Here is a 14,996-nt window from a genome sequence, read left to right on the forward strand (position 1 = left end):
GATGACCACCGGTCCGTTGCTGCTGGAGAACGGCCAGGCGTTAAAGAGTCGATGACGGATATCAAACATCTATCTTCTCGAGAGATATATATACCCCTGAATATAACCACAATCATGGTTATATACATGATACCATGCAGTTATGTATAATAATCTTTGCCGTGTACCCTGTGTTTTCTCAGGTATCAGGGCTTTTTATATTGACAAAGGCCTTTCCCAAGCCACATCATACAATCCTAGATATCAAAGTAGATACTCCCTATCTGCTATATCTAGTTGATATCTTTTATAAGACTCTGACTAGAATATTCCTATTGCTCTCTCTCGGTGCAGATTATACCCTATATTTCACAAAGATGCAAGCTATCAACGTGAAATACTGTCTCCTCAGTGTGATAAGCAATATTAATATCAAATGAGCGTCGCTGTCATCGCCGAGAGGGCTCTTGTTTATATATAAATATCTTTTTCTGCTGCTGCTTGTCTATCTTTCTGTCAACAAACATCTTTCACACCAGATATTGACACTTTAACTATCACAAGAGAGAAATCTGACAGCTCCAGGAGTAAGGAATATTGTGCATCATGTCTATCTTCAAGATTATTTTGATTTACTTTGCCATCTTCTGGGCTGTTAATGCAGCCCAGCTCCTTGACATCGACTCCCGCGGCGTCATCCCAGGCGCGTACATTGTTGTCTTGAAGGACCGTGTCTCTTCTCTTGAATTTTCCTCTCATGTCCGTTGGCTGAAGAGAACTCACCGTCGAAACCTGGCCAAGCGTGGTACTCCATTCACTGAAGGTCTCAGTGCCACCTGGGACATTGCCGGATGGCAGGCCTACAGCGGCAGCTTTGACGAAGACACTGTCCAGGAGATCCTGAACCATGAGAACGTAAGCCATCTCATGATAATTTGAAGTATTCTGTCAGCATCTAACTCATTAGCTAGGTCGAGTTCGTTGAGCCAAACAAAGAGATGCAAGTTGCCTCTACTATCAAGCAAGGCAATGTCACTTGGGGACTTGCCCGTATCTCTCACAAAGAGAACTTCAGCCATGACTACGTGTCTACCTATGGAGAGGGCGAGAATATTACCTTCTACGGGATTGACAGCGGCATCGACATCAATCAGGCTGACTTCACTGGCCATGCTCGCTGGGGTATCAATCTCGCTGACAACGTAGATACCGACTGTTACGGCCACGGAACTCATACTGCAGGCACTGTTGCAGGCCAGAAGTTTGGTATCCTCAAGAAAGCGTCCATCGTTTCCATCAAAATCCTTGACTGCCATGGTTATGGCGATATAACCAGATACATCAACGGACTTAACTGGGCTATCAACGATGCCAAAGAACGCGGCCTCGGCAAGTCTGTCATGAATATAAGTCTCAAAACTCGACGCTCTAGAGCTGTGAACGAGGCTACAGTACGTGCACAAGAAGCAGGAATTTTCATCGCTGTTGCTGCTGGTAACCAAGCTACGAACGCCGAGTTCTATTCGCCTGGCTCCGCCCCTGAAGTTTGTACGGTGGGTGCAAGTACCAGAAACGACACCAAAGCAATCTTTTCCAACTACGGAGAACTCGGTATGTCTTGGCCCTGCATTGTTTTCTGTATTATTGGAGCTAACGTCGTTAATGATGGCAGTCGACCTGTTCGCGCCTGGAGAGTACATCCGATCCACCTTACCCCATAACCTCACCGGACTCATGTCTGGAACTTCGATGGCAACTCCTCATGTCTGCGGCGTTGGTGGACTTATCATGGCTACCGAAGGTCTTGCTCCCGAGAAAGTTTGTGGCCGTCTCAAAGAGCTTGCCAATCCAACTATTCAGAACCCCGGCTTCAATACCACCAACAAGCTTCTTTACAACGGCAGCGGGGCATAAAGATGGGAATATTTTACGTGACCTACATGAGCTGTTAATTAACTAGTTTCAAAGCTGGGGATAGCATAGTGATTCAATACGACTATGATATGTTGAACTAAGTGATACATCGCTAAAATACGTAGAGACAACCCAACCAACACCTGGGTCTTGAATCTTAATAACTCACAGCAGGATGCGGCCTAGAATAGAGAAGTCCCTATGGTTCTTCACCATTTCCCACCGGAATCATCCTGTGTAGCCTGGGCGTTCCAGCTAGGAGCATCATTGCTGCCCTTGGACCAACTCTGTTGTTGTTGTTGCTGTTGTTGAACATTCTGTAAACCAGTAGTGAGGGCAGCCGCCAAGTTATTGTTCTGTGGGGGACTCTTAGGAGGATTACTCGCCCTATTATTGTAGCCCGTGAGCTTTGATGGGACGGTGAAAACCTGCTCCTGAGCTGGAGCGTTATTCCAATGCGAAGGGCCGGACTGTGAACCATGATTGGAGTAGTGAACGCGACCATTTTTGCTCCCAGGGGGACTTTGGTGTTGAGCCGGAGCATATTGCTGGTTGTTTGAATTGGAGTGCTGATGCTGGATCTGCTGTGGGCTGGAGACTTGAGGTTGCCCCTGAGCCGGTGTTACCATTGGTTGCCCAAGAGTTTGAGCAGCCAGTAATCCCTAAATGCCTGTCAATATTTGTATTAAATCTGGCAGTGCAGAATTCCATACCTGAGCGTGGAAAAGTTGCTTTAGAATCTCTTCTCGAGGAAGAGACTCGAGAAGTTTTCTTTCAGCTTCGACATCTCGTTCAATTGGCTGGCCAATCTCTGACTCAACAACACCTGGTCAAGCATATGTTAGGTGTATGCTGGCGGCAAAGAGTGCTTTTAGAAGTGTACTTGCCTTTGACCCGATATTTGAAAATGAATTTTGCGTAAGGCTCCTCCATTGTATCAAGATACTGTGGTACTTTGATTTTATGAGAGTACCTTGAAGATCTACCAACCTGCACTTGGTGAGATAGCGATCTTTCTTGCGCAACTTGCTCAGGAACAGTATATAACGGAGGCTCACTAGCTTCTGGCCCCTGACAAAACGGAGTAATTAGCGTATGAACTCTTTGGATGGGTGGTGGGGACTCCCATATTGGGCCCTGAGCTTGGACTGGAATCGTAGGTGGGCTTGATGGACCTGGCTGAGGATTGTTATATCCATTATTTGGGCTAGCCATAGGAGCCCATTGGCCATCGTTATTGTTCCCATGGTTGTCGCTGGAATTATTGTTTAGCCAGCCAGCTGCTGGGGCATCGCCATTACCCGTTGTTACATCTCGTGCCATCCACTCTTGGCCATTAGATTTATTGCCGTTGTCCCAGGAAGTATCTTGTTGCTGGCCTTGGGCATTAGAATCGAAGCTGGTATTGCCTTTGTCCCAATCGTCTGTATTATCATTATTATTTTGTTGGTCTCCTTGTCCTTGATCCCAGCTGTCGTTCGTAGTATTATTTTGATTGTCCTGGTTATTCCAGCCAGCAGAAGTCCCATTGTTGTCATTATTCCAATTTGAATTACCTTGATCATTATCATTATCCCAGGATGAACCATTATTATCCTGGTTTTCATTTGAGGTATTTAAATCACCGTCTTTATTTCCTGCACCAGTATCGGCATTCGTTGATAGGGTATTATCATGGCTGTTTGACTCTCGGCTTTTCTCTCCGTGCGTGCAATGATTACGGCTCCGCTTATGATGGTGGCAGCGTCTGCTAACTCGTTTATTGTTAGAAACTATATAGCAGCCATCATCTGTGGTATCATCTGTCACACAACACTTTGGGTGAGCACACTGGTGGCAAGTATGATTGATTACTGGTTTCACCTCCTGTGCCGGTTGGGCTGAGTTAACATTGAGAACAATGGAAGGAGCACATCCACGGGTACCGCTGTGTATTTCTTCAGATAAGAGATTCTGGGGTTCCTTGGGCTCTTCTGAAGCTAGTTTCCCCGAACCTTTCCGAATCTTCCATCTGGAGCTTTGATCTTGTGTTGCCCTGTAAGGGAGGTATTGTCTTGGCTTAGAGCGATGTTCACGCATGCAAGAACGAGGGCTATCAGATTCCCCAGCTTCCTGCCTAGGGATCGGATTGGTAGGCCCACTTGATCGATAATATCTATATCCTCGGCAGACACGGTCGGAGCTTGCAGTGGACTCTGTATCATACGACTCCCATCCATTATCCCAGTCTGATTCCTGCTCTAGTTCAGGCTGATCTTTCCAGTGGACTCGACACTGGGGTTGTGACCTCGCAGGATTTGGATGGCGTCGTCTGGAATCCCTATTGTTTATGGACGATTGGTTATCATGACAGTGGCCACGGCTCTCACGACGAGTCTTAGGTTCATCATGATCGCAAGATTCGCAGCAACTTATATTATTCTCCCAGTGCCTAGTGTCATTTGCCCCGTCAAACAATCCTCCCATAAACCCACAACTTGTATCATTTTCTTTGACTGTATTAATGGGATTGAGTAGGCATTCATCGCTAGAGACGCTTTGAAAATCTGCAGTAAGGTTGTGAACGTCAGCTTTACGGTAGAATTATCGTCGAATTTCGATTATAGGGATAGAGCAATCTTACCGTCCAAATCTGGCCCAAATGCCATAGCTGATTCTGGAGTGAGAGAACCCTCAAATGAGGATTGGTCGTCTCGTGACTCACATCGAAGAACAACAACGCATATTTCGCCTAAGTTATCGAAATGATATTTGTTGACTTCTGGCATACCCGGCATAAGTTGTACTAGAGGGTGTATTAGTATTACATCCATGATCCAGAACCAGAGAATTCAATATGGTTACCTATTTGGAGCGGCTCAAATCTCCAGGGCCTTCCTATCCAGCTCCCGTCCTGCAGGCGTTCCTCTTTCTGGCGGACGCAGAAATTGACATCTCTAACCTTCGTCTTACCTTTACACCCCTTTTTAAAAATAAGATCATCCCTGTTGCGGTTGCATTGGTAGACGCCATCCATATAAACAAACATGGCCAAACCAGGTGCAATGTAGCCACTGGAAGTGAGCCTGATAGAGAATGGTGTCGAAGCGGGCTGCACAGGAATAAGGCATTCAACAGACCCGTCTCGATAAGTGACGCCATATTCTTTGAATGGTATGCTACAGTTAGCCCATTCGATATGACAGGTTAGCTGTTTAAGGGTTGGCATGGTACGTATTGTTGATTTTCCTTAAAAATAAACAATAACTTGGAGAGAGGAGTAAGAAACGAAGTGGTGGGTATTGTTTTGAAATTCTGAACCATTATCTGGAGCCACTAAAGTCCGGGAGGCGGAAGTTACCGTGAATATCGGCTGGCCCAAATTCATTCATCCATGGACTTTGACAAACGGCATTGGACTTGAAAGAGGAACGTGTGTTTCTAGGTTGGAACGAGCTCAACTTAACCTAGAAAACAGTATCCACGTAAAATTAGAATATATCAAGGGTATAGTTAGGAAATAGTACCAGGACTATTTAGCATTTCTCTCTGTATCCTCAAGGTGTGAAGTTGAAGCTGGAGTTGAAGTTGTAATCGACGTTGAAATTGGCGATTTTCGACCCACCAATCACATGACGCTCAGCCTCAACCAGCTGACTTCCTACCTTGGGCATTACGGGGACTCGAGCCGTTATTATTTTGATTTTGCTTGGGTGAAATTTCATTGAAATTATACTTGAGATTCGATAGTACGTTACATTGTAGGATCACCAACGGCTCGTATCCGTGCTTGGTAGACGTTACCACAAATTCAACTTCGATTTTCTGGCCAACCAACCAGTTGATAACCGTGTGAAATCCAAATACGTGAACGCCGTTGTTGTTCCTTCGCTCCATGCATAGGGATACAAATCTAGGCCCGGCACCAATTATTCCTTTTTCTGGCTGAACCTCTTCTATGGACGTGCACATGTTCGAGTGTACTCTGCTTTGTTCATTTTCATCTACCTCGGGCCATGCGCTTCCTAAGGATGTAGCTTGATAAAGTATACGATGGCACGGCTCGGCAACCCCCCTCATCTATATCTCATGCAGTCGTATTGTCAGGGAAGCGACCGGGGTACGTATTTACCCCTCTTATCGGCCATTTACAGGGAGGAAGACAGATCAAAAGCTGCTTGAGGATAGTATAGGCGAGCAACAGATACTTTTGGCACCTCTAAGTTTCCTTACTGAGAGACGCAATGTCATAAAATCACAATGCTTTTTGCGTGTCAATTCTTTTGCTAATATCGTTAGTTAACCGCCGTAGTGGAGAAGATAATAAATCCTGATTACATATATTTGCATCTTTCCAGGTTGTGTCACACTCTTCCGTCTATGGATTTGGTATTTGACCACACATCCCGATTAGGCCTGATAAAGCGATCTAGACCCATCCACGGGGTATTGATGGGGCTCTCGCCGGTGTATAGAAAGACATCATACAGGAAGCCACCGAATAAGCAACCAAAGAACGGAGCGACCATAGGTACCTTGATTTGAGTCAATAGTGGATTCAAGCATGACAAGAGTGGAACTGATTAGGATTAGAAGTAACTCACCCAAAAATAATATCCTCCAGCTGACCATACTTCACGTCCATATCCGAGGAAATAGGACATCAACCGTGGCCCAAAATCACGAGCAAGATTGATCGCGTACCCCGTTTCCCACCCGAAGCAAGCACCAATACCAAATATGAGGAAAAACAGTCCAAGGGGCATTAAATTTCCTGCTCCTAAATTCTTATCATCAGCCATGGCGTAGATACAAAACATCAGAATCGTGCTGGCAATGAATTCCGAAAAGAACTGTCCTGTTTTAGTCAGAAATGGGGCTGGGTAAGTACAAAATATGCCGGCAGTGGAGGTGTCCAACCCTACGGTTCGGATGTCGGGCCCGCCTTCGAAGGTCGTAATGGCGGATTTGTAGTTTGCGTAAACGACACCGGCAGCACAAAATGCTCCAAGGAACTGGGCCAACGTGTAGATAGGGAACTTCCTCCAAGGAAACTTCCGGAAGACGCAGTTTGCGAATGTTACTGCAGGGTTAAGATGACCTCCAGAGATCCCTCCGGAGCAGTAAACACCTAACATAACTCCGAGGCTATTGAAACACTATTGTCAGAATGAACAGATAAGTTCTGCGAGACGGTTCCTGGTATGTGTTTAAGGTGTCCTTTGTCTACAAGTAAAAAAGCTTCAACTCACCCCCAACCCCACGATATCGATTGGTAGTCTCCTTTCTTTGAATCACTTAGAACCACTTGCGCAACAACGCCGTCACCAAAGAGAATCATAATGAATACCCCGAAGAATTCAGCAAAGGGTTCGCGGAGTTTGGTCCGTATTTTGGTCCATAGTAATTCCTTGACGGGCTGAGGTTCATGCTCAATAACAACACGTGGAGTGAATTGGGCGTTCAACGGCTCGGAAAACCCGTGGATATTAGAATGAACTCCATCCAAGGAAGGGCTACTGAGTTCCTTTTCGGTGGTTCCTTGAGAAATGGTCCCAATATTCTCGGTATGCAAGGTATGGGAGGAAGATATCCCGGTTTTCACAGGCTTAATTGTCCAACCCTCACTCACTGCCGGAATGTCCATGTATGGAAAGCAGACAAGCTGACGGATAGAAGAACCGCAGAAAGAGATAGAAAAGAACTAGGGGAGGAAGGCTCCGCTAGAAAGAGTAGATGATCCACGGGAGAGAAGGGTGATTGCACAAGATTCTGCAGATTTTCCCCACGGGCAGATCGACGATCTTATACAGAGGGATGAAGAAAAATGCAGAAAGAAGGATCCTGGCATACTATCGGCATGGCCATTCAGGATTTGTATCCCCCGAGCAATGCCATGCTTTGCCCTGCCGTGGTCAACTTTCGTTTCAATAAACAGTGGCACAAATTTAGCCAGCTGCATCGTCCTTTGGTCCGGTCATGAACCTGCTCTCCGTCCTCCATCCATCGTAGGGTTGCTTCCAATGGTGAAGCGCAAGGGTCGGCCGGAACCGACCAAAAGCATAAAATTCTAGTATAGAGCTGGCGAATCCTCCTTCGAAGTCACGGAGCACAGAGTCGCACCAACAGAGTCTGTACTGCATGAAGGCTAAATCCGATTGATTCAGTGCCAAAAACTGATGCCATGCGTGATGTCCTGTCTGGACTGCGCAAATTAAAGATTGCACTAGACAAGGGGGCCCCTGTCGCTAAGGCGTCGATCACGCCACTCGTTGGTGAACAACGGGAGTTGTCGTGAGCACCTCCGCATTTTCTCCATGTTGATAAACATCCAGATCCTGGGGTAAATCGATTATGGGACGGGTGTCATTTCCATGGATATATCAAAAACATCGCTGCGTAACAGAGATAAAGTCAAGCTGCGCTGGAACGGAGCAAATGCGAGCTTTGGTTGATGGTTCATCGGGAATCCCCGTTGCGGCCGAGACATTTTAACATACTTAGTTTCGCCCGCCAACCCGCGGTATCACCAGCAGAAGTATGTGCCGAGATGCATCCTACTAAACTTACTTGTAAGCGATGTATGGAATGTCCTAGGTTACCCCAAGTCCGGGGGCCCAGGAGTCTATTTGACAGATAAGAGGCACCTGTCATGTCCCACATGTATATTTTTCCCCTCATTAGTTATTTGTACCCCTTTTCGCCGCCCTTACTCCAACTGCCCAGGTGCTTGACATGACATAGTCCGGTTCAATGGCTGTACATGGAAAGTCGTTCGTCGGATCGATTGATCAGGGCACAACAAGTTCGAGATTTCTTATTTTTAACACAGACGGAGAGGTGGTTGTTTCACATCAGTTGGAGTTCAGTCAGATATATCCTCAACCAGGGTAAAGTGTAGCATATTTCTTTCTCGTTCTGTTGTTCGCAAACGCGCTAACCTCACATATTGTAGATGGCATGAGCATGACCCAAACGAGATCGTCGAATCCGTTGTTGCTTGCATAGATGGCGCCGTCGCCGATTTCGAAACCCAGGGACACAAAATCGATTCTATCAAAGCGATTGGAATCACTAACCAGCGGGAGACCACAGTAGTATGGGATAAGGAGACGGGCGAGCCGCTGTATAATGCTATAGTTTGGACGGATACCCGCACACAGGGTCTTGTGCGCGGACTAAAAAACCGCCTAGGCCACCAAGAGCTGCAACCGATCTGCGGTTTACCACTGTCCACCTATCCATCCGTCGGTAAAGTGTTATGGCTGATCGATAACGTTCCTAAAGTCAAGGAGGCATATGATGAGGGAAGACTTGCGTTCGGCACCATCGACACTTGGCTCATTTACAAGCTAAACGGTGGCGCGGAAGGAGGTGTCTTTGTAACGGATCCATCAAACGCATCGCGAACCATGTTTATGAACCTTGAGAAGGTGGAATATGATGAGAGGTTGATTGACTTCTTCCGCCTTGACACTTCCAAGATCCATCTGCCTAAGATTGTACACTCAGCAGACCCAAAGGCTTATGGCAAATTGGCGATCTCTGCCCTCAAGGGCTTCCCCATAACTGGCTGCTTAGGAGACCAATCTGCTGCGCTCGTGGGCCAAAAGGGGTTCACGCCTGGAAAGGCCAAGAACACATATGGGACTGGCTGCTTCCTTCTGTATAATATTGGCGAGAAACCGGTAGTATCAAAGCATGGATTGCTAACAACTGTAGCCTTTGACTTCCGAGGAGGTGAAGGTGGAAAGCTCACCTATGCACTCGAAGGAAGCATTGCTGTTGGCGGGTCCAGTGTCAAATTTTTGGTGAACAATTTCAAGTTCATGGACAGCTCGAAGGATTTGACAACCTTGGCAGAGACAGTACCAGACAGCGGTGGATGTGTGTTTGTCACAGCATTTAGTGGATTGTTTGCTCCATATTGGATCGATGATGCGAGAGGCACGATATTTGGGATAACAACATTCACTCAACGAGGCCATGTAGCCAGAGCAACTCTTGAGGCGACATGTTTCCAGACCAAGGCGATCCTCGATGCCATGGAGAAAGACAGCGGACATAAGCTCACTGAGCTAGCTGTTGATGGAGGAATGTGTGCCAGCGATTTGACAATGCAGGTACGTGCCAATTTCCATATCCGGACAAAGCCTTCGCTAGACTGTGAGATTGGTGCTGACAGGTCAATAGACACAAGCAAATTTGATCTCCATCCCTGTCAACCGCCCCAAGATGCGAGAGACCACAGCCCTTGGTGCTGCAATTGCAGCAGGTATTGCCGCTGGGGTATGGAGCAACCTGGAGGAGCTCCAAAATGTCAACACAGACGGCCAAACCACCTTTAATCCTAGCATTGAAAGGGAAGAGGCCAACAAACGGTTCTCTCGCTGGGAAAAGGCTGTGGAAATGTGTCGGGGATGGGCAAACTAGGAGCATCCGTCAGGATCCTTTGGCGGCCCGTCCCCTTATTTGTACTTAATACATTCACAGTTCAGTCCCGTATACACTCTTGGGCCTTCGGTGCCGTGTGGCTAGGTGTTGCAACCCATCTCGAAAGTGTAATATTCCTCAACCATCGCATACTCCGTGTGTATTCTCAAGTGATAAGCTAGAAGTATAGCTCTATATAACGAGCCAGCCGTTGTATAACGATGAAGTGAAATTGAAGTCGAGTTGAGGTCGAAGTCGAAGTCGAATCACGTCACGCTGTTTCTAAGATTACATAAGCATAGTGTAAACATGTCACGTGGATTTTTTTTTTTTTTTTTTTTCAAAAAAAAAACACGCTATAAAACTCTAAACTTTATATTTTGCGAGCTTTGACAAAACATTGCAAACCATAGGATTTCCATACCGTGTTGGATTCTGGTGAAAACAGGAATGTTTAGTACAATTAGTAGCAGTACTTACGCAGCACCTCATTGGAATGGCCAAGCCCGTGCCCAAGCCTTAGCAGCTTCTTTATCGTCCCCAGCAAGGTGTTCAATGAACTGCTTTCGAACAAGTTCAAGTTTTTGCTGGAGTGCCTCATAATCCTCATGGCTCACCCAGCCATCCCATCCACGAATAGCTCCCCCCAGTGACTCTAGCACATCGTCCATCAGCGCTATGCCTTCTGCCCACTTCGCCTCCAATTCCGGCTGGCGATCGATCTCTTCAGCCGAGTACTGTAGAGGGCATGGAGGTCCTCCCTTGCTGCAGATGAGTTGATCCCATTTGTTGGAGAGTTTCATTAGAAGCCCTTGCAGGGCTGGTTCTCCATCATTTAAGATCATGCCAATGAGAGTAATGATCTCTCCCTGCAGTGTTTCCTGATATCTCAGTGCGTGGTAAGCCGGTACGTTCATAGAAGCTGAGTAAAGATCATAGTACTTGTACAGGGTCTGTGCAACAAGTAATTCCTTTGCATGTTTTTTTGCAATCTCGTCGAGCTCTTCAAAGTTCTCTGGCAGACATGGTGTCTTGAGGCCTTCGAGTTTTGGCCCCTTGTAGTCCAAGAATGCAGGGTGCGTGACCTGGTCGAATAGAGGTGAAACGTGGACATTCTGCCAGTCAATGAGCCCGACAATCTCTGTAGGTTTCTCAGGATTCACAAAGATGTTGTCTAGATGTAGGTCCTTGTGCCACAGAACAGGTGTTAGACAAGCCTCAGGCGGTAGGATATGATTTACCACCTTCAGAAAGTCGCGGCACACTGAGAGCTTGAGAGCACGATTGGGTTGATAACCCCCAGGGCCAACAATTCCTTCTGATCGAAGAGGACGGTCCAGATTTTGAACGGCCTTCATTTCACGCTCACAGATTGCAGCTAAGTACTCTTTTACAGTATTCCCTAAGATATCTCCGTTAGATTCAAATGGGAGTGCAAGTAAGAAAGAATGCAAAACTTACAAGGGCCACGGTCTAGGGATAGCTCTCCTCTTCCATCGTCAAAGAAACGTCTGTCAGTGGTAGGTCCAAGGACCCAACGACCACAAGCATCATTCATTCCTAGAGCTGGTAGCTGGTTGGTCCCACTTGGGATATCCCTTGGATAATACAAAGAGCCAATGCCACCAAGGGGATGATTTAGCATTTTAACATCAAAGCTAACCATAGCTTGAATGATCTCCCTCTTTTCTTCATTGCTCAAACGCGGCCAGATCTGCGCAAGGGAAGAACCTGCTGCTTTCTCCATGACAATATACTCTGCTCCAACTGGGTTCTCTGATGCCTGTGAATTCCACGCAAACACCCTGGGAACTGGTAGACCAAGCTTAGTTCTAGCCTATAAATAATCAGGATAATAGACCTTCTGAAGCAAAAGGGTAACAACGACAGAACATACGAAGTCCATTGTAGCGACCTCGCTGGCAGTTGTGAAATGTGGAAAACCGGAATTTGGATTGGGAACCCTCGCGATGACTTGAGAGCCATTGGCCATAGTCAATAGAAAGCTCTTATTGAAGTTTCCTTCAGGCATCTTCTCAATTTTGACGCATGATGCAGGGTCATGGCCTAGGCAGCTTGCAGCGATTTCTGCCAGTGCATCTATATTGAACCGCACATAGCGAGCTTCAAGTTGCTGAGGCTCATTGAACAGCCAGCGTCCAGCAGTATAGCGGTAATAGTGGTCCGATTTGTCTTTAGGAAATGTCAGGATCTTACTTGAGACAGATTAATGGGCCTCAAGAAGTCATACCGTATTTCATCGTAGAGGATGCGCGTTTCATTACCATTGGCGCGATTGCTCGCCGTGATCTTGGAGAATAAATACACGGAAGTCGAAAAATCCGTATGCGGTGAAAAGACATTGATCCGGCCAAGGTCACATCAGCATCATCATACAGATAAACCTGGTACGGGGGAGTCAGGACAAATAAGTGCGTGTTTATCCCTATGTGAAATGGATCATGTGGACTCTTGGTTGTCCATTTTGAATTTGGTAACTTGTTGCAGTCAGCACTCCAGTCCAAGCTAACTAACTAACTTAGTTAACTGTTAACTCGTTAGTTAGTTAAGCGCCGCAAGGGAGCGCCAAACTTAATACGGAACACACCCCTGTTTTAATTTCAAGGTGCGCAGCCACGACGCTGTCATAGGAGAGCCAGACTGGAGCGACTGGAGCGACTGCTGCACCTCGTCACCTCATCACCTCATTACAACCATCTTACGAGTGTCCATGCCCAATCGCTTGCAGGCCAAAGCATGCAGCAGGGGATCGATTCGACGTGCGTGCTCCTGGTATGTGTTGCGACGGGCCGGGTTCCGCTGTCCAATAACTACCTGCACGCTTCGGCAGTTGCTGGACAGCTGCTGACCATGACCTGTGAAGTCCTCCGCTTTGATTGCAATGGCTGAGATATCCGGCTCCTCAGTGGAAGCACTTTGACTTGCAGCTGCTGTTGAGTGGTTCTAGCGTCATTCATCATTCATCTATTTTAGGATAGCCAATCTTGTGCTCCAGGCAACATCGCAAGGAGCAGACGTGATATCTAAGCGTACCCCTGCGCAACCAGCCGTGTTGGGTTGCGATGAGGCTACGGTTGGTTGGAGATGAGTTCATAAAGACCATCGTCACCCAGCACTTCCAGTGATTTATTCATCCAACATCCTCTCCTAGCTATATCATCACATAATCCCAAATCAAGGCAAGCGTGTTAACGTCTACCTCAATTGTTTGTTGATTCTAACTTTCTCTTAGGGCTTCACAAGATCCAGTCCTTTCAAACTTCCCGCCTTTTTAGCATTGACTCCTGGCTCTTCGAACCAAAAGCAATGGCCAGTGCTATCCGAAGAGGGTTACAAAAAATTTTCGAGCGCGCGGAAAAGTCGCAATCAGCACTGAAGCGCATCTTGAACCCGTCTACCGATGGGGCCGGCACCCGAGTTTTCCCGCCCCAGAATCCTAATCTTGATAGGCAAATTGGCCTAAGGATCGATAAAGGGGAGTTGGTTCACGGCAAGCCGAATACTATAAAGCTTAAGGTTTAAGTCAATAAGAACGCCGATGATTCTTCCTTAAAGAAAATGGCGGACAAGAACTCCCACTCAGTGGTCTCGGAAGCTGAGGTCGACACCACTCAGGAACCCAACATCGAGAACCTGACTAAGGTGTTCGAAAGCTTCGATAAGAATATCCGCGTCTGACCGGCTATGAAGTATGTTTGGGGGTCATCATTATGTCTCGCACGACTGGAGACTGAGTCTAGCGGATTTCTTCTGGACTTAACTTGCTCATCTCAAGATCGCATGGCTTTGTCTTGGCTAGATTGTTGGTATGCTTGGTGCCACGGATAACTAGTACAATACGGAGAATATACAGATAATGGAAAACAGCTTATTATACGGAGAATCATATCACTGAAACTGCCCCATATTAAACCCTCTTAACTAACAGTCCGGTACATACGAACACAGGAAGTGGAAAACAGAGCTTCCCGTCCGCTCAGCTGTACTTAAGCCACTTGCCGGTCGGTTAGTAGTTGGGTGGGTGACCACCAGCGAATCCTGACTTTCGTATGTATATTTTTTTGGCCTTTTTCTTGTCTCTTTAGTGATTCCTAGCTTAGAATGCTCTCTATAGACCCCATAGATTCTTCCATTGAACCTGAGAACTTGAGGGTGAAGTGTGATGGAGAGTTCTCAGCAGATTCTCTAGTCCACACCAAACCCGATTTATGTATCAACGGAGATCGCGATCTCGGGATAAAAAGCGCTTGAAGATATAAAAACAATAGAAGTAGGCCTTTTAACATATATATCTCCTATTAATACCGTGGTTGTTTCTGCTCGAGAGTCAAAGTGTTGCCCTACGGGAAACTTAGTGATAGTCGGCCTATGACGTGCCATGGCCGAGCCAACAACGGCCGTTGCGGAGCTCCCCGACAAATAAGTTAGTTTTGGGGCCCGTGATGACTCTTCGGCCCATCAGCCTCGACAGGTACAACAACAGCTGCAACTACAACACCTCGCTGACGGGCCTGGTTCTACCACAGTCACTCGATCAGTGACGCCAGATTCGCAGACGGGCGACCTCTTGTGCTCTCGAGCCGTCTCACAAAACATGGAGAAGAACGCGCCAACCCCGCCGGCGGACGAAGCGCCTGAATCCAGTACGGCAGCGCAGCAGCCCATCCTCC

At 46.9% G+C, this 14,996-nt stretch overlaps 7 protein-coding genes and 1 non-coding gene across 9 annotated transcripts; 4 read left to right on the forward strand and 4 right to left on the reverse strand.

Annotated features, from left to right (window-relative positions):
- Nucleotides 1–977: 977 nt before the first annotated feature.
- TERG_01897 (uncharacterized protein) lies at nt 978–1,700 on the forward strand (the record flags this gene model as incomplete). The annotated part of the gene is made up of 1 exon (XM_047747824.1): nt 978–1,700. The coding sequence occupies one exon, from the start codon at nt 978–980 to the stop codon at nt 1,698–1,700; it is 723 nt and encodes a 240-aa protein (XP_047603789.1).
- Nucleotides 1,701–2,709: 1,009 nt separating this feature from the next.
- TERG_01898 (uncharacterized protein) lies at nt 2,710–4,359 on the reverse strand (the record flags this gene model as incomplete). Its single annotated transcript, XM_047747825.1, has 1 exon — nt 2,710–4,359. One exon carries the CDS (start codon nt 4,357–4,359, stop codon nt 2,710–2,712), a length of 1,650 nt encoding a protein of 549 aa, XP_047603790.1.
- Nucleotides 4,360–5,429: 1,070 nt separating this feature from the next.
- On the reverse strand, nt 5,430–5,844 carry TERG_01899 (uncharacterized protein; the record flags this gene model as incomplete). Its single annotated transcript, XM_047747826.1, is given in 2 exon segments — nt 5,430–5,533; nt 5,538–5,844. Coding segments are annotated over 2 exon segments (411 nt in total).
- Nucleotides 5,845–6,236: 392 nt separating this feature from the next.
- TERG_01900 (uncharacterized protein) lies at nt 6,237–7,519 on the reverse strand (the record flags this gene model as incomplete). Its single annotated transcript, XM_003237130.2, has 3 exons — nt 6,237–6,407; nt 6,477–7,020; nt 7,125–7,519. 3 exons carry the CDS (start codon nt 7,517–7,519, stop codon nt 6,237–6,239), a joined length of 1,110 nt encoding a protein of 369 aa, XP_003237178.1.
- Nucleotides 7,520–8,625: 1,106 nt separating this feature from the next.
- Nucleotides 8,626–10,305, forward strand: TERG_01901 (glycerol kinase; the record flags this gene model as incomplete). Of its 2 annotated transcripts, XM_003237131.1 has the most annotated exons (3): nt 8,626–8,762; nt 8,828–9,995; nt 10,066–10,305. In XM_003237131.1, 3 exons carry the CDS (start codon nt 8,626–8,628, stop codon nt 10,303–10,305), a joined length of 1,545 nt encoding a protein of 514 aa, XP_003237179.1. The 2 variants fall into 2 exon arrangements, with proteins under 2 accessions (XP_003237179.1, XP_047605530.1); XM_047749351.1 differs by having other exon boundaries at nt 8,828–10,220.
- A 488-nt stretch (nt 10,306–10,793) lies between these two features.
- TERG_01902 (uncharacterized protein) lies at nt 10,794–11,663 on the reverse strand (the record flags this gene model as incomplete). Its single annotated transcript, XM_003237132.2, has 1 exon — nt 10,794–11,663. One exon carries the CDS (start codon nt 11,661–11,663, stop codon nt 10,794–10,796), a length of 870 nt encoding a protein of 289 aa, XP_003237180.2.
- Nucleotides 11,664–13,070: 1,407 nt separating this feature from the next.
- Nucleotides 13,071–14,004, forward strand: TERG_01904 (uncharacterized protein; the record flags this gene model as incomplete). Its single annotated transcript, XM_003237134.2, has 2 exons — nt 13,071–13,842; nt 13,897–14,004. Exons 1-2 carry the CDS (start codon nt 13,633–13,635, stop codon nt 14,002–14,004), a joined length of 318 nt encoding a protein of 105 aa, XP_003237182.1. The 5' UTR covers nt 13,071–13,632.
- A 260-nt stretch (nt 14,005–14,264) lies between these two features.
- TERG_10005 lies at nt 14,265–14,380 on the forward strand. The gene has a single exon (XR_007130572.1). It is a non-coding gene; the product is annotated as a 5S ribosomal RNA (ribosomal RNA).
- Nucleotides 14,381–14,996: the final 616 nt, after the last annotated feature.

This window comes from Trichophyton rubrum, assembly GCF_000151425.1.
Source record: "Trichophyton rubrum CBS 118892 genomic scaffold supercont2.2, whole genome shotgun sequence".
NCBI classification, from domain to species: domain Eukaryota; kingdom Fungi; phylum Ascomycota; class Eurotiomycetes; order Onygenales; family Arthrodermataceae; genus Trichophyton; species Trichophyton rubrum.